We start from the raw sequence: 19,730 nt of genomic DNA on the forward strand, positions 1-19,730 counted from the left end.
CAAAAGAAAAGAAAACAAAAGAAAAGAAAAAACTACAAAACAAAATGCAAAGCAAAACTAAATATAAAACAACAAAAGTACAAATCAAATAATAAATCAAAGCAAAATGCAAAGCAAAAACAAAATAGAAAATAAAAGTAATCAAAAAACAAAGCAAAGCAAAACAAAATAACAGAAGTATACAAAAAGTGAAGCAAATTAAAAAGCAGAAACAAAACAAAAAACAAAACTTTAAATTAGTTTAAATTGTTTAAAGTAAACAAAGTAGAATTCACAGCAAAACAAAGCAAAATAAAACAAATTATAAAACAACAAAAGTACAAATAAAAAAATCAAAGCAAAAACGAAACAACACAAAACAACAAAAGTATACAAAAATTAAAACAAAACGAAAGTAAACAAAAAACAAAACAACAAAATTATACAAAAAATGAAGCAAATTAAAACAAAGCAAGAACAAAACAAAAGTAAAACCTCAAAAGTAAACAATAAACAAAGCAAATCAAAATGCAAGGCAAAACATCAAAAGTAAACACAAAACAAAGAAAATCAAAACAATAAAACAAAACAAAACACAAGGCAACAAAAGTTAGCAAAAAACAAAGCAACAAAACAAAACAATAAAAGCATACAAAAAACTAAGCAAGCTAAAATGCAAGACAAAGCAAAAAACTGAACAAAGAAAAAAACAAACAAAAAGTTGAGAGTATAATTCCATTAGACAGAATATAATACTTACTGCGAGGCCCAGAACCAGTGTCAAAATAGGAGAAAAGAGTGTCCAACTCATCTGGGCAAAAGAGGGATTCCCGTCTGAACTTTCTCTCCAGAGCAGCAGTTGCTGAAAAAAATAAAATAAAAAGTAAACTTACAATTTAACACATCAACTGACGATTCCATCGTTCACTGATGGTCTCAGACGGTAATACAATAACACTGAATGATTTCCATTTTCATGTACCATGGTATATACACCAAAGCACTTCACACAATACCAAGCACTAAATTGTCAAAAAACATGATACAACCATGGTACTTTCTTAAACAGTCAGTAATAATAAAAAAGTATTGATTACCTGAGGAAAGTGTTGCAGGAGAAGCACTGCCTGGGTCCTGTCTGTATTTCCGGTGTGGTTTGGGGACGGTGGTGGCGCTGTTATGTCTCCTGCATTTCCTGGTGTTCCATCGGCGCTCGGATTTCCTCCCGCCGTTAACCACAACTTCGCCATTCATCATCTTCTTCAGGAACTTCTTCTCCACATACTTCGCTTTGATCCAGGCCTCTTTTTCTTGCCTGAAAAATTGAGGCAGCAACTGAACATTCAACATTCAGCCTGACTAAAAAGAGCCACTTTTTTCCAAGTCCCTCGTCCCTCACCTGGAGCTGCTGGGTCCCGGTTTCTTCAGGCCCTGCTCTTCACAGCTCCCCTCATAGATGTGGTTGATGATGCTGTTTCCTAGTTCACACATCAGCTGTGTTACGACAGAACAGACAGCAGTTATTGTCAGAGCATGTTTGCTCATGTCACAGTGAAAGGTCATCCAAGAGAGATTAGGAGGAGAACAATCTGGATATTTGAGCAGACCTTCAGTAACTCCGGTTCCCATGAGTCCAGGGTGAGAGAACGGACCTTTGAACAGTGTACTCCCAAACTCCTGTGAAAAGAAGGAAAAACATTGGTTGAAAAAATTAATTTTGGTGGTTTGTGTTACAACACCTATACACAAATACTGTTACATTTAAATTAGAATGAACTGTTGTCTATTCTTTTCATTCCTGGATGAAATATAAAGCATTCACCAAATTTCTCTCAGTTCTATCCGCCATCTTGGATGCCTGTCACATTGCACTTTGGGGTTGTCTTTGCCGAAAGATGAAAATGCATTTGCAGTTATTTTTTACTGCAAAACAACTTTGCATAAATACCAATTTTATAAACAACAACAATCATCACCTTCATCGTTGTTATTATTTATGCAATTTTACTTATTCATTATTGTTTTGTGATAGAAATGGTTGAATAATAATACTATTTTTTTTATAAAAAAAACATTGCATAAATAATGATGATAATGATGGCTGTTGTTTCTATTATTCATTATATTAATAAACAATTTTGCATAAATAACACTGCATAAATAACAATGATGATAATATTGATAGCAGTTATTATTATTATTATTTATTATTATTATTATTATTATAACAACAATTAAGCATAAATTACATTGATTATAATTATGGTTATTATCATTTTTATACATAAAACCACATAAATGCTCCTGATGATGATAAAAATCATTGTTGTTATTCATTACTATTAGTATTAAACAATTTTGCATATAAATTGCATGAACAACAATGATGATAATCATTATTATTATTCTTTATTATTTGTATTCCTTTTTTCTTGTATTTTAATGATTATTTATTATTGTGTCAAAACGCAGAAATAAAACAATAATTAAAAATATGTTGTATTTTTATATGAAATATAAATATATTTATAAATAAATATATGTTTTGCATATGTTATTGGACACAAATAATCATCTAAATAGGGTTATAAAAAAAGCTATATCTGCTAGTTTCTAACTGCAAAGTTTACTTGACAGAAAGTTTCTGAGTGCTGAAGTTCTGCGAGGGCGTCAAACTCCCACCATTCACTAACAATTCGAGCAAGATGTTTCCCACTCGAGCTGAGGAGAGCAGCACCGGGACGGCCCACACTGTCATGCAAATGTGTGTTCTGCCCACCAGATCAGCGCGTTTCCAGGCAACCAAGTTAGAACGGGCGAAGATTGTGTGATGGTTTGCCACATTGTCTGGAGCAAACGTCTGATGCGAGCTCAGAGCATGAATATTCATAAGACAGTCCAGACAGGGTTGCATGCATCAACAGCCAGTATATCTCATGTTTTGAACCAGAAAGGTATCAATCTGATATTCAAATGTGAGGTTAATATATCTCATAAACTCTTAAAATGGGCCATATTATGGAAAACATGATTTTATTTGCACTTTTGAAACTGAGCATTAATAACATTAATATTAATTATAATAATAATAGCGTTATTAACATTAATATTAACAATAATTATCATTAGTAGCAATTTGTTTTGTGGTGGAAATGGTTAAAAAATTGTTTTATTATTATTATTAGTAGTAGTACAAGTAAATTAACAATAATAATTAGTAGTATTAGCAGTAGTATTATTATTATTAGAAATTTATGCAAAATTGTTTTGCGATGGAAATAGTTGAAAATATAATAATGAATTCATCATTATTATTTTTATTAGTAGTAGTAGAAGTATATTAACAATAATAATTAGTAGTAGTAGTAATAATAGTAGTATTATTATTAGCAATTTACGCAAAATTGTTTTACGACAATAAATTGTTAATAATATTAATAATAATGAATAATATAATTATTATTATTAACAATGTTTCATTATTATTATATTCATAATAATGATTAGTAGTAGTATTGGCAATTTATGCGAGAGTTGAAAAATAATAATTATTATTATTTATTATTATATTCATAATAATAATAATAATTATTATTATTATTGTTAATAGTAGCAGTATTAGCAATTTACACAAAATTGTTTATTGAAATGGATGAATAATAATAATAATAATAATATTTTCCTTTATATTTAGCGCTGTCTGCCTACAGGAAAGAAACAGCAGTCGCTGACCTTCTCTTGTGTCCTGTCAACCCTACTGTCACTCCTCACTGGCTCGCGTCGGACTAACCAGAGAATCAAACCTGACCTAATCCAATTAGGAAACCTGACCAAGATGTTTACAGTGACTGGTCATGGGATAAACTGAACTCAGACTTCACAGTTATAGTGATCATCCGTTATGATCAGTTCCATGGCTAACCTGTGAATGCCGGAGCACTCGATGCAGAGCAGGACGCCCAGATTGATGCTGGCCCAGCGGGGGTCGGCCTGGCCACAGTCACAGCACTGCTGGTTCCCCGGCAGACACAGGATCCGCAGGAGAATGCTCTCGCCCCGTCCACTGCGCTCTCGGGCCTCATTTGCGGAGTCTATACTGCTGATGGACGGGGAGGCGGTGCGGTCCAAACGCTGGAGACACACACACACACATACAAGAGCTCTGAGTTATGGGGGGAAACAACACATATCAGCTTCAATCATTCATGCCAATCAGTTCTTTTCAACTGTCCCTTTCAACAAAACAATGATTTATTGATTTGTTTGTGTTCATTAGAAAGGTTTACTAAAGTCTTTAAATGGTATAGTACTTTAAAATAATTTACTAAATTAAAATAAAAAATAAATTAAAAATTGCTACAAAACTTAGAATGAACTGTTACCATGATTGGACCAAAGTATACACAACATTTAATAATAATAATAATTATTATTATTATTATTATTAAAACATTTCTATCAGAACAATTTTGCATAAATAAAATTATAATGTTGATGAAAATAATTGTTATTTTAATAATAATAAAAAAATAATAATATATAATATATATATATATATATATATATATATATATATATATATATATATATATATATATATATATATATATATATATATATATATATATATATATATATATATATAATTGTTTTTTACTGTATTTACCTGTATTTTGCATCTACTTGCCCAGCCCTATTTGAGTATAGAGTGATTTTGTCACTATTTTCTTAATGCAAACGGATTTATGCTTCTTTATCAACATGTAGACTGTACAAACCTCAATATAATAATTGTCTGGACTCTCTCTGTACGCTGAGGCGATGCTGGCTTGGACCGCCTGGATCCAGGCCTGCCGAAGTTTCTCTGACTCGGCCTGTAACATACAGCTCCTACAATATACATCCATAGGAAACAATTACTACTAGTAATGCAAGTCTAAGCTTCACTGAACAGGAACTGGTCAAGGACTCACTTGGAGGGAGACACGACTTCAAAACAGAACCTCCTCTCGATGTCCTCGCAAGGTTTGACAGAACACAGTCTCAAGTCCTCCACAACAACCGTCAGCGAATCCTGTAGAAAAGACCAAGTACGCTGACTTAAAGAAAAGTGCTCAAATGAACCTATTCCCCTCTGAAATGCATTAAACAGCTCTGAGTCACAGTAATTTAAGCAAGCGCCCTGAGTAAGCACTTCGACAGGAATATACAGATGAAAAGCATTGATTTGTCTGGGAATGAGTTTGTTATCTTCTGAGTGCTTTAGAGATATGCAGCCTGGCTGGACTAGTAATACTGTATCTAACAGCTCAGTGACCGATGAGCTGAAGATTGACCATCATTGATTCTGAGCTGAAGAATTCTGCTGATCCACTGACACGCTCCCAGCTCATTCTCTCAAGGTACTGTATAGAGTAGATGACAGATCACCTGTCTGAACTGCTGGGACTTCTGTGTCCAGTTACTGACTGCTGAATTGAACTTACCTTTAGTTTCTTCTGATAAACCAACTGGCCGTTTTGGATAGAGAACCATCGCCTGAAAAAAGAGAAAACGCACACACACACACACACACACACACACTCTGTATTAGTTACTAATTACTTGTTTTCATACATTCAATTGCTGAGACCGAGCAAGCTAGGTTTAAAAAATACGAAATAATGCTAAATTATTATAGCCTGGTCCTACCAGACTCTCATACATTTCATTTGTACAGAGAGTCTGGCCAATATCCATTAACAAGCGTTAATTCCTTGAAGACGGGTACTCTGTTGAAGTTTAAAACTATTGGATCTGCTCAGAGCCACTCTGGATCTGCCATAACGTTTGGTCGTGACGTAACCCTACAACTCAAACTAGCGCACGACCTCAACGTCATCGTTCTCAGGCACTCCTTCTGTTCGCTGATTGGACTGGTAAAAATTTGGCCGGAGAAAACTCACGAATATACCGTAAACCCAGACGGAGTACTGAAGGAAAATGAAAACTGAGCGGAAGTACGTTGGTGGGCGGAGCCAGGCTAAAATTATTATACTATATATAATAATATCTCAGAAGCATATAAATTTTCTCCTGATTTTTAATTGATTTCATTTATTGGATTATGATATTGCATATTTAATTGTGCATGCTCACTTACTTTTAGATAACCTTTACTCTTATGTAACTCCCTTAAAGTGAATCTTTAAAAACTATCATTTACGGTTAGGGTTGTTGTTATTAAAATAATTTAATTACACTTATTTCATAAATAAACAAACAAATAATTTAATAACGCTGTTAAACGCCATCCTTAATAAATCTCAAAATGAATATCCATCTTTCATTCTGTTTAACAATAATGTCGTGATGCCGAAATATAGCACACAAATAATAATCGGTATCAGGGAAGATTTTTGTGATTATCAATGCATAGCTAAATAATTATAATGTTTTTATTGTACATTGTTGCTTTGCTTCCCTAAACCCAACCATGACCTAGTCGCACGCCTGATTAAAAGCAAACCACGGCTATTCAGATTCAGCAATATGGGTTTTACAAGGGCTAATTAATCACAATAAATTTAATGAACTGATTAAGGGGTCGATTACGCGACAGTGGCGACACCGTTTTTAACTTAAAACGGAAAACTTTTTATGTGTTTTGGCCATTCATTTGCACGACAACAGGCCTGAAAATGCAAACTTTGAAAACGGGATTCAAAGTGCACGTTTTTGAAAACGATATCCATTAACTACAAAAACGTGAATTTGTGAAAACGGTGACGTCATGTGCATGCATATTGCAACACTGTCATCTGTACGTGAAAATGCGAAAAAAAAACGTTTCCGTTTTTACTACATCGTTGTCGTGTAAACATAGCCCAAATTTCATTTAGTTTCCATCCAATCCTGAATACCTTCTTAACCAGGTTCAACCTACCTGTTCCAGGTTTTGAAGGCGTTACTGGCCCTCTTGAACAGATAGCCCTCCATCACCAATCCGTCGGGCGCATCCACGTTGAACTCCAACTTTGGGTCGTCATATGCAAAGTCCTGAATGACAAAACAATAGTGGAGCTTTAGAGCAAGAAAGAAACATCAAGTCAAGGCCATATACCCAAATAATTAAAATAGTTAAAACAACCAATGCAACAAAATCCATTACATTTAGTCTGTGGTACTTCTTCATTATTAAACAAGAGGTTGTAAGTAGAGCAGATGCACAAATTCACGCAAAACATTCACACTAGCAGTGTCTCATCCAGAGCTCTCAGATGTCCCACCAGAGCATTTTGAGGATGACGCAAGTGGTTACGTAAGCATGTGGGCATGTCCAACTGATGTGCTTAGCATTCATATTCACACTTACCGCTCACAATAATGACCCGTTTCAGCAGCACACTCAATGCTCTCAACTCTCTGCTCAATCTGAGGGGTGAATCATCATGGGAGGTCCTTACCACAACAACCTCCTCAGTTCAGGTCACTTCTATTGATTATCTCTGAGTGGAGGAATATATGCTGATATGCTGTCAGCCGAGCTAACACTTTAGCCATCACATGTGCTTAATGATATACCAGCATAAGCTCAAGGAGACATCGAAAGCATCAGGCGGAAGTGATTCCACTGGAAAGAGTTTAATACAAGTACAGCGCTGAATGAGAGAGTTCACGTACATGTCTCCTTTAGAGTTTCAGAAGAGAAACTGTGCTCAAAGTTGCCAAGATACAGTCTGCAATCAGAAGTCTCAATATGAACTCAAACACTTCTCATCAAACTCTTCTGATATTAAATGTATACACTACTGACTCAAAGTTTGGAATAATGAAGTCTCTTATGCTCACCAAGGCTGCATTTATCTAATCAAAATACAGTAAAATGGTAATATTGTGAAATGTTATTAAAATGTAAAACGGTTTTCTAATAAAATATATTGTAAAATGTAATTTATCCCTGTCACGAATTTCAGCATCTTTACTCCAGTCTTCAGTGTCACATGATCTTTCAGAAATCATTCTAATATGCTGATTTACTGCTCAAGAAACATTTTTAATTGTGTTATCAATGTTGAAAACAGTTATTATGGCTGCTTTGGAAATTGTGATACACTACCATTAAAAATTTCAGGGTAATTTTTTTTTATGAGATTACTTAATTTTACTCAACAATGTCACATTAAAGTGATCAAAAGTGACAGTAAAGACATTTATAATGTTACAAAAGATTTATATTTCAAGTTTTTAACTGTCTATTTATCAAAAAACTCCTGAAAAAAATGATCACAATTCCCACAAAAATATTAAGCAGCAAAAACTCTTTTGAAAAATTATAATAATGAAAATATTAATAATGAGGACCAATAATAATTGATAATTGTGCAGCAAATCAGCATATTAGAATGATTTCTGAAGGAGCATGTGACACTGAAGTAATGATGCTCAGCTTTGCATCACAGGAATGCATTACATTTGAAAATACATTATAATAGAAAACAGTTGTAATAACATTTCACAATATTACTGTTTTACTTTATTTCTGATTAAAATAAATGCAACCTTTAAAGTTTATCCACATTCATTTTACAGCTTTATCTTATTGTATGTCAATTGTCTCATTTGTGTCTATTCGTAAGGAATTTTCGGAGAGAAATTCAAAACAAAGATGTAACCAAAAAGAAACATGTCCTAAAGAGCAACTTTTGAGTAATACAATCAAAATGTAAATAATGATTTTTTTACAAGAAAATACTATTTCAGTCTTTCTACTTTAAATTTCCTGTTTAATTCACTGTTACTTGCTGTTTCTTTGTAACTATTTGTTAAAATTTACTAGAAATTTCTAAGTAAACATTGTTTCAAAGTAAATCCTACACCAAATTTCCCTCAGTGCGTGTTGTAAAATGCACTGACGCCACACTGATTAGTGTGCACAACTAGAGATAAACAGGGTCATTCATCATGTCTTCATAACTAGATCATTTCACAAGCCAAACAAACGTCCTTGAAAAAGTTTCAGCCTTCAGTTTCCTATCAGTCTGTGGCACTGTCAAAACTTTCAAAGTGTTCTGGCCTCTCTTGAACCCTCTGAAGACCTCAAGATAAAGCGGCATCAACACTTCAGTAGCAGGTCTGACAGAGAATGGACGTCCTGCTGAAAGAGCTCTTTGAATAGAAACAGTGCGCTCTTGCATCTTAAACAAGATTGTATAACATCATTTGATGTTCCTTGATCAAATACGTGAGACACTGTTGTTTAATATAATCATGGAAAGACTAAAAGTAAACAACCACCCAGAATGCATTGTATAATAACACCAGTGATGCATTACAAGTAACTTGAGTTATGTAATCAGATTACTTTTACTAAGTAACTAGTAAAGTATTGCATTACTTTTAAGTTTACAACAAAATATCTGAGTTACTTTTTCAAATAAGTAATGTACGTTACTTTGTTTCCCTATTTATTGACTGACTCTCCTGTCCCCATGAACTCAGGAGTGTGTGCAGAGGCGTTGTGTGTGAACATGATGGTTATTGTAGTTGTAGACTAAATGTGAGCAGGCATTTACTCATCTCATTTGCACAAAAAAAGATTCAGTGTCCCTCAAAACAGAAATGCAAACTCAGAATATAACGCAAAACTGCAATAATTACATGTTAAAAAACACAAATATGCTTTATGTATTTAATCTCACTTTATTAACCAATGTCTTTGCTGCTGACCTTTGATGATCCAATTCAACCGTACTAATATGCAAAAATAACTTTAGTTCACATTTGTGTTTCATTTTTTGCTGAAGTAAGAGTGTTGAAAGTTCTTGTTCTGCATCTTATTCTTCTGCGTTCCAGAACAGCAGCAATTGAGTAGCATCGTCTAGTGTACAGGAGTGAATTTGCATTTCCATTAGCCTGAGTTTTTTTTTTTTTTTTATTAAAAAAGAAACAAGCAAGCCAAGCCCAGATGAGAAGAACAAGCGCAAAAGTAACATAACGCATTACTTATCATAAAAAGTAACTAAGTACCGCAATTAGTTACTTTTTTAGGGAGTAACACAATATTGTAATGCATGATTTTTAAAAGTAACTTTCCCCAACACTGATAACCACTTAGCAAACTGGAGCTTGCATGTTTCCTTGAGAAAATGTGAAGATCTAGTCTTTTCTTCTTCTCAAACTGGTTGTGACAATACAGCTTATTTATAGTCACTCATTTTACCCAAATCCACAGCAGGGTGACTGTTCAAACATTCACATCCATTCAGTTGTGTCTCCTTACAGCTTCGCTCAAGTTCTCTTCTGAATGGTGCAGAAAACACCCTCCCTTTCACTCGCTCTCCTGCTCTGCCATATTCCCACACACTTAAAAACACACGAATAAAATGCAGTTATGCTCCCAGTCCCATAGCTTTGGAAAGTGGAAAGATTAAGAGAAAAAGAGAATATATATATCTTGTATATCAGAACATAAAAATAAAAATAATGTGTGTATACAGGTTTGTGTATTTATATAGAGTAAATCACCCATATAATATTACAAAAAAATACATACATTGCATATTATATTGTATAATATAACAATATTTAGTATACGTTATATAATATAACACACAATCTATTTTATATACACACACATACATATACATTTGTCTGATAGTTTTGTATAAAAATCTATATAGCCCATGTGGACTGTTCTATATATATATATAAATGTGTGTGTGTGTGTGTGTATATATATATATATATATATATATATATATATATATATATATATATATATATATATATATATATAGATAGATAGATTATTGCCTATAAAGATTTTTATACAAAACTATCAGACAAATGCATGCTTTATATTATATGAACATTCAAAAAAAATTTAAGATTAATAAATACAAATCCTTTTAGTTTTTTCCCCCCACTATATTCCTTCTACACTTTCTATTCGGCTACAAAATGTAAACATGAAAGAGAATCGCCAACAGCATTAGTGCAGCAACTCACCAAAGTGAAGTCCAACCTTCCGAAGATCTTCATTCTTAAATGTTTAACGTATTTTAAAATCATTGGATCCTCTAGAAGCGGCTCGGCTCAGCTAAACGAGTGTGCAGCACAATCGAGTGTGCAGTCAATGCAGCGTGTGTGAGTCACGCAGCCTCTCATAGTCAGCCGTACAGCTTCAGCAGGGTCGATCATGTGCGATTCCAGTCCACCTGCCCACTGCTAAAGCTCATTAACATACAGCTGCCGTCACACGAGCAAGCATCCCACGCCACTAACACACCACGCTTATGATCAACTTTATTTCATTATTAGAACTGCAAACTGATATTGTACATGCAATTAGCTAGAAGTGTCATAAAACTACTATATATATATATATATATATATATATATATATATATATATATATATATATATATAATTTTTTCTTTCCTTTCAAACTGACGTTTAGTCCATAACCCGTCGTTCACTCGTCATCACAACATTTTACTTTGAAGGTAAAAATGCTTCTCGTTAGCATTTAAAAGAGCAATCAACCAAATATCTGTATGTTCGTCTTAACACAAATGTCATTAAAAATCCGAATATTTCAATACCTGTCAGCTGTGCTTGAAGAATCTTCTGTGCAGCATCTCACACAACATTGTACGACTGCAGAAGACTATCGGCGCTATTTTAGGCACTGCCGATGACGTGTGAGCTTATAAAAGCCATCGTCTGTTTGAACTACAAAGTCTATCAAATTTTAAAGTATTCCAGCAGGATAAAAACACTGGATGAAATATTAAACCTCAAATTTAGGGCGTCTTATTTGTAGTGAAGTACCGTGAAGCCATAAGAAGAACAGCAGTTTTACTTGCTGGGCATCAATGAAGACTTCAAGAAAAACATGCTTACTTTATCCAACAGCATAAAAAAAGACCATCTCCATCTACAGAAACACATTATAATTCATCTGTGAAACATCTTCACATCACATACTAGGTGGCACTATCCTTTTTGAAACTGCAACAAGCTGTAACTGACAAGCAAAAATCTTTAATTCTGAAATAACACAGACTAGATTTTTGTTGATGAGTCAGCGCATGTGTCAAAATGTGTTTAGCACCATTAATAATGTGTTAATTATGCAAGAAATATGCCTTACTGTGGGTGTTACCAACTGTTTGCAGTCGAAAAATTCAATGTATAAATGTTACTTCTGCTTATTTGACATTGTATATCATATTAACAAAGAATTTAGGGTGGGCTCTTTTGATTTGAACAATAAGCAGCCATCTAGCAACCACATAGAACACCTAAGCAACCCCTTAGCAACCACTTAATCAAGAAAGGGGCTTTGGGGCGGGGTCTTTTGACTAGACCAGTAAGCAACCACATATCAATCACTCAAAACACCCTAGCAACTAGTCAGAACACCTTAGTCACCACCTAGCAACCACTAAGAACACCCTAGCAACCACTTAACAATAATACAGAAAGAGACTTTAGGGTGGACTATTCTGATTTGAACAATAAGCAGCCACATAGCAACCACATAGAACAATTTAGCAACCCCTCAAAACATAATAGCAACCACTTAATTCAGAAGGAGACTTTGGGGTATTTTTTTTTTTTACCTGGACCAGTAAGCAACTCAGAACACCATAACAACCACTCAGCAACCACTAAGAATACCCTAGGAACCACTACACAACAACCCAGAAACAGACTTTATGGTGGGCTCTTTTGTCTTAAACAGTAAGCAACCACTTAGCAACCACATTGAACACCTTAGCAACCCCTTAACAACCACTCAGAACACCCTAGCTACCATTAATAACACCCTAGAAACCACTAAACAATAACCCAGAAAGAGACTTTAGGGTGGGCTCTTGTGACTTGAACAGTAAGCAACCACCTAGCAACCACATAGAACCCCTTTGCAACCACTCAGAACACCCTAGTAACCACTAATAACACCCTAGAAACCACTTAACAATAATCCAGAAAGATACTTTGGGGTGGGCTCTTTTGACTTGAACAGTAATCAACCACCTAGCAACCACATAGAACCCCTTAGCAACCACTCAGAACACCCTAGTAACCACTAATAACACCCTAGAAACCACTTAACAATAATCCAGAAAGATACTTTGGGGTGGGCTCTTTTGACTTGAACAGTAATCAACCACCTAGCAACCACTCAGGACACCTTAGCAACAACTTATCATCCAATCAGAACAGTTCGTTTCGCGGTAAGAGAGAGTGAGACACTTCATAATGCATTTGAAACAAACAGTTTCGTAAGAACTACCAGAGGGTTTGTGACAGAAAAGAAGATATGAGTTTAGACAAATTACTCAGAAACAGAACAGGCATCTGTGGTTTAAAAATCACAACACTGTGGAATTATGGGTAAGTTTCTCCTTAATGTGGCTCTGAGGCCATATGTTCCTCTCTGATGCCGTAAGCCAAATACTGTCACCATGGTTTGTGGGTAATTGCTATGATGGAGTGCGAGTATTTCCTGAATGAATGCTGAAGATCAACCGCATCCAAAGCTATCCCAGAATGCATCTCTTAAACAATACACAAAGAAAAACATCTGCCTCTCTCATCAGCCACAAGAAGCTGAAAAAATAAATCCATAGAGGGACAAATATCCACTGAATAATTGCTGTGCTGAGTGGAGGATGATGGGACAGCCATCAGCCGTTACATAAGCCAGATACGTTTGTAGGACATATCAATCAGTCTCAATGAACTGTAATTATATCATCAGTTACACAACACTCACAGGATTTATTCCCCTAAAAACCATCTAGAAATTTTAGAGTGCTTCCATCCGAGTGAAAGTCACATTAAAACAGAGTTTTATAAGCCATATTTAGGGTTTAGAGTAAGACACTCACCTGTAACAGTGTCTAAATCAGGATGAAGACAGTCCCAGAGCGCCAGATGGAAGAAAAACAGAATAAAAATGAAGATTAGAAATAATTCTAATAAATCTTGGGCTTGGGGCAAAAATGCCACCAAAATTAATAAAAATACTACAAGATATGAAGCAAAAAAGATAAATAAATAACGAATATCACACAAGCAAAAGTTCTGTTTTCCCGAATATCAGCACGTTTGCAAATGTGATAGTGATAAAGTTAATAGGCTATTAGATGACTCACATTTTAGACACAATATTGTCTGTTTTTCCTCTATTTTGCCATCAAAGCGAGTTCCAGACAGTAGAGCCAGAGCAACACGCTGAAGGAATCTGCGTTTTTGAAAGAATCGTTCGAATGAATAACTTGACGACTCACACTTTGTCCCTGAATGAATCAGCCGTTTTGAACGAATCATTTGACTGAATGATTCAATGACTCACTTGTTAAGACAATGATTTGTCACCATCTACTGGCAGTTTTAGTATTATTTCATTTTATCTGAGGGACTGAAGGACTAAGATCAATCTAGTTACGCTTTTTCACATATATTGGTTTGCTATTAAAGGGATAGTTCACTTTGAACTATCCCTTTAACTCAAGCCTGAGTTTAAGTGTGCGTGGGACTCATTATACTGGAGCAAATATAAATGTAGATATCTGTCTGTGAACTAGGTGTCAGAAGCTGTCTGAAAACACACGCAGAGCTGTCAGAGTTCTTGCAGAGAATCTTCTGAAGGAACTTCTATTTTCTGTTCGCCCAAAATATATCCGCTTCCTGTCTGCTCAACATCATTAATAACTGGGACATTTGAGGACAGAAGATTTTTTTCTACTCCTGCCAGAGGAGAAAGTATCCATAAAAATGTCTTTAAATAACTCAGGGCTTTATTTAACCAAACATGAAAAAAAAAATCTTTAAATCAATATTCTTTTTTCCTTTTAGTTTTTTGAAAATGGAGAGAAAACATGACAAACAAAAGGTTAGGAAACCGATGCAGGCAAGACGTGAGCCACCGTAGCTTTTTTCTTTGCAAAACTAGGTTAAATTCAAAGTAACCAAACTTTATTGTGCTACGAAAAGGAATTAGGAGTTAAGCCTTTAGTATTTTGACTAGTCCAATTAAAGCACGAATAATCCTCTATCACTAACTCAGTTTGAAGAATGCTGAACACTTAGCGTCTTTAACAGCCTAATTCTGGCATTAGACACGAGTCAACAGTGACTCTATTAGTCAGAGTATCTTTAAAAATAGTGGATATCAAGGTTTTTCTTTGCTATTTTTAAGGCCCCTAATAGGTTTACATGCATCCAAGGCCAAAAACGCTTACATTTTTTCATAATATAGGTACATATAATCTGCACTTTGATCTTTGAAACTATATTACACACTACATGAAAGGTAATGTCTGAAAAAGCTGTGAAGAGCGTGTGTCCGTTCTTACCCTCTGCTGAATTGTGGCATGTTTATGCTCCATTTCTCTCTTCTCCATCGCTGAATCAATCACCAGTTGATCCAGCTATGACAAGATGAACAATCGGTCATCATAAGTTTGTTGTTGTCAGGTATTTGTAAAGAAAACATGATCATGTTCATTCTGCAGGCATTGGTTGTCTATCTGTGTCCATCGTAGCACTGCGCTTTCAGACGTGACGGTGAGTCTAGTACTAAAGTCAGTGATGTAACATGGTTCGTCGATGAACTAATTAGACAGAAATCAGATAGAGATCAGGCGCTTGTCGGTCTGAGGTGAATTAGTTTTAAACACACAAAGCATTCCCAACTAAAAACAAGATTTAAACATTTGAATATCACAGTATTTGCTTCGTTTGAGGCTAGGTCGATGCTGAAGGATTCTTTCTCAGAGAATGACAATTGAATAGTCTTGTCTCGTCATGAAAAAACTGTTTTGAAATATTTTATACTTTTTTTGTTCAGTTGTATTTCTAGTCGTAAATTTGCAAACAAAAACATTTGTGACCTTAAAATAAAATAAAAAAGGATTCAAATAATGTTATTAACTTGACATTACATGTAAATTAAGTTATTTATTTTTATACATATTTATAGTTTTTATAAAATTCACATTTATAAATTGTTAATCCACAACTGTCCACCAGCTCAATAGTGGCCATAGGGAGCTCACCTCAGCAGCCAGGGTCTTCATGTAGGGGTCGATCTCATCCAGGAGGTTGTAGCCTTGCTGATAGAGGGAGTACTGCGCATGCATGAAGGATAACATCTGCAGAAACACACGCTGCAGAGTTCAGAACAAGGCTATAGATTTACATATACCAGGAAAAATACATCACTGATACTCACCGCATCTAAGATCTCAAATTTCTTTTTGGCTTGAAGGACATTGATCTATATGGGGAAAAAGAGATATTTATAAAACACTATTATATGTTCATATCTATCTATCTATCTATCTATCTGTCTGTCTGTCTGTCTGTCTGTCTATCTATCTATCTATCTATCTATCTATCTGTCTATCTATCTATCTATCTATCTATCTATCTATCTATCTATCTGTCTATCTATCTAAATTTAAGCACTGTATATATATATATATACATACAGTGCTTAAATTTATTATTATAAATGATTGTATTGTACAGCGTTTTTTTTTTAAATAAGGTGGACGTTTTAAGCAATGAAAACTTGCAGAATGTTTCAAGTTCAACATTTACAAATACATTTATTAAAATCAAAATTTGTATCTGTTAACATCAGTTAATGCACTGCGAACTGACATGAACATTTCCATTAACATTATTAAAGGTTAATAAATCATACTGTCCATTGATAATTCATGTTGAAATCAACATGAAATCAAAATTACAATTTTTGGGGGAATATTGCAGTATTTATTATAAATGATGTATCCGTGCACAGCATTACTTTCTTAAAATTCAAGTGCCCTCGTAATCTTTAATTAAAAAGACTTCCCCTCCCTCTTGCAGTAATATCTCTTCTCTTCTCTGATGACGTGTTTACTGGCGTGAGGGCGGGGCAACCTGTCACTCACATGAGATCCACCAATGGCAAACCACAACCATCCAATCAATTCCCCATGGACAAAATCAAGCCCCGCCCTACGTTTTTCTTGTTCGAGAAGCCGTTTCACTCGGATATACATCACAATAGGGAAGAACAGACTTTTGTAAGCTGACTTTAATGCATTAACTAATGCTGACAAACGCTACGTTATTGTAAAGTGTTGCATATATATAGTTTCTACCTGAAGCACATAGTCCAGCGCGAGATGTCGGAAGCACTTGCGGGTGAAGTTGAGGGTGCTGGTGGCTTCCTCCACCTCGTGGGGTTTGTTTCGAGGTGCCTGTGCGTTCTTCACCTGTGCTATCTCCAGATCCTCCCTCACCTTATCAAAGTGCTTCTTCGTGTCCTTGAACTTACGCACGTCACTAAAAAAGTACAGACAGATATTTGTTAGATGGCTTGTAGTGGCCTAATGCTGATATGGAGGCTTCGGGTTTGATCCCAAGGAAATTAATATTTTTTTGGGATCTCACTGAGTTTTTTATTTTTTTATTTTTGGTGAGCTATTCCTGTTCTAGCACTTTCAGGGTGAACCTGAGAGGCTATTGTCCTTATTTTAACACAGTATCTCTGAAATATTAATGAGAAAAAAATTGCACATAACAGATCAGGTGGATCTAACAAAAGCTTCATATCGAAGTGATCTTCCTGAAATACCATTCGTTTTACCACATACATCTTCCGCCCATTGCATTATCAGTGATCACCTGTGATGAATGAATAGGAACCTGCTCTCAAGAATCCCATTATCCTCCATGAGGACACATTAATTATTAATGAGCTCTAAAAGTCAGATCATTATTTATAATCACCCTGAGGGAAGCACAATAATGAAAAAACCTTCCCCAGTGAGAAAATTTCAGAACAAATTTTTTACTTTACAAGGAATTATTACAATAGTTTTGTTATTATTATTATTTTACAGTCATATATAATTCTATATCATATATAAGCACAGCAAACCTAGAGATTAAAGAGAAAAAACACATTTAAATCACAATTTAATATGATGCAGCCCTACCTACAGTAATAGTGACATTTAAAGTACAGGTTTAATATTGTGTCAACATGTAACATATAAGGTCTTTAGGTAACACCGCTATATGTGTTCAAATATAGTCCAGTACACTCACTCTTTCACAAAGTTGTGCAACTGCTGCTTCACTGATCTCTGAGCTTGATCAAACAGGATCTGAAAAACACAAAATAATACATATAAATAAATGTATCTTAGTTTGAGCCAATGGCATCGAAGTATCTCTTCATCAGACAGGCCAATTCTCTGAGAAACAACATTTATTAGGACATTTTCACCAGTCAACTTATATTAGTCCAGCATTTTTATCAACAAATCATTGTCCTATGATTTAGGGAGTTAGGACTATTGTTAGACCAAAAACACACACAAATCACAGCAATGAATGATAACCCTGTGAAAAAAATGTGGTTGGGAGACACTTTTTGTGAATGTCGCATGTAATAATCCACTATCAACACTAGATGGCGCTCTTGCATTTGTTTAATGTGAGCTGTAAAGGATGTAAACCTGTGAGTGAGACCTCCCAACACACACACACCATCATCATCATCATCATCACACATCCCTGCGCCTCATTGAGATTCAGGCCGAGTCTCTGCGCAAGGACGTCTGAAGTGATCGCGTATGCCATGCTGCAGCGGAGGAGTAAAAATAGGTCACTCGGGCAGGGAGGGAGAGACATGAAAGAGGAGAAAGAAAGAAGGAAACAACAGATAAACAAGAGAGGTGATGCAAGATACTTAGGATGTGGTTTAGTCACATCCCACATCACCACAGAAGCTCCAGAGGGACATCAAGACTCATGATCCCAGATCTTTGAGTTCAACACTGCAGGAATACAGAAAGAATCTAAAGCTTTATGTTTGGGAAATATTCAGTATTTATTACTTCTGGACGGACTTTAATCTTGGTTAAAAGGTCGTTTTTCAATATTGACGGTTTCAGACCAAAATAATTTAGTTACATTTTTCACGTTGAGCTGCCATTGTGGTACCAACTATTTCAGAAAAGCTTGCCCCTAAATTACACGTAAAAACTAAATAAAACTGAATTGACGCTTTATATGTCGGTAAGACTGTTTCTTACCACTTAACTGGGCAACTCTCACTGAAAATAGGCAGAAAAAAGCTAGGGCTTGAAAATATAATGTTAAAGTATAATACAAAAGATGGAAAAACCTACTGTTCATAATACAAACATAAATAATATGTATTATTTAAATAATATAATTAATAATAAAGTTAATAATAAAGTTAATAATAAAGCATCTCTCTCTCTCTCTCTCTCTCTCTCACTCTTGCGCTCTCTCTCTCTAGAGTCTATATATATATATTGATAACATTAAATGAATACAAAAATTTTTATAAATGTATTAAATAATAAAATATGCATTTAAATAATACATAAATACATATATAAATAAATATATAATATATAAATAAATAGGCTTTTTAAATGTTTTTTTATATATAAAAATAAATAGACTTTTGCGCATTTTCAGTGGTTATTTGTGTGGTAAAATCTACCACAATCATGTCATTACATTTAGCTTTTCCTAAGAAAAAAACCAACAACCTGAAGGCCTACTCTCCATAATGCAAAAATAATCCCAAACAAATTTAATTTATTACCTCAGCACAAAAAAAAAAAAAAAAAAATCCCATTACCACATTTTACTACAACAACACAAACCGGAAAATGATCAGAAATGTCAGTAGGGCTGTAAACCCAGATTCTGAT

At 34.7% G+C, this 19,730-nt stretch overlaps 1 protein-coding gene across 2 annotated transcripts in view; it reads right to left on the reverse strand.

The window, feature by feature from the left end:
* acap3a (ArfGAP with coiled-coil, ankyrin repeat and PH domains 3a) overlaps nucleotides 1-19,730 on the reverse strand; it is a 76,903-nt gene that overhangs the window by 9,307 nt on the left and 47,866 nt on the right. The window contains exons 5-19 of one of the 2 annotated variants that reach the window (XM_081385945.1): nucleotides 18,085-18,143; nucleotides 17,133-17,316; nucleotides 16,211-16,255; nucleotides 16,035-16,130; nucleotides 15,333-15,407; nucleotides 13,863-13,874; nucleotides 6,905-7,017; nucleotides 5,466-5,517; nucleotides 4,953-5,053; nucleotides 4,758-4,869; nucleotides 3,902-4,110; nucleotides 1,587-1,656; nucleotides 1,379-1,473; nucleotides 1,077-1,294; nucleotides 740-841 (exon numbers count right to left, since the gene is read on the reverse strand). In XM_081385945.1, the coding sequence (XP_081242071.1) occupies nucleotides 740-841; nucleotides 1,077-1,294; nucleotides 1,379-1,473; nucleotides 1,587-1,656; nucleotides 3,902-4,110; nucleotides 4,758-4,869; nucleotides 4,953-5,053; nucleotides 5,466-5,517; nucleotides 6,905-7,017; nucleotides 13,863-13,874; nucleotides 15,333-15,407; nucleotides 16,035-16,130; nucleotides 16,211-16,255; nucleotides 17,133-17,316; nucleotides 18,085-18,143 (1,543 nt within the window). The remainder of the gene's footprint in view (nucleotides 1-739; nucleotides 842-1,076; nucleotides 1,295-1,378; nucleotides 1,474-1,586; nucleotides 1,657-3,901; nucleotides 4,111-4,757; nucleotides 4,870-4,952; nucleotides 5,054-5,465; nucleotides 5,518-6,904; nucleotides 7,018-13,862; nucleotides 13,875-15,332; nucleotides 15,408-16,034; nucleotides 16,131-16,210; nucleotides 16,256-17,132; nucleotides 17,317-18,084; nucleotides 18,144-19,730) is intronic. The other variant, XM_081385946.1, reaches the window with a different exon arrangement.

This window comes from Scardinius erythrophthalmus, assembly GCF_964197995.2.
Source record: "Scardinius erythrophthalmus genome assembly, chromosome: 15".
NCBI lineage: Eukaryota > Metazoa > Chordata > Actinopteri > Cypriniformes > Leuciscidae > Scardinius > Scardinius erythrophthalmus.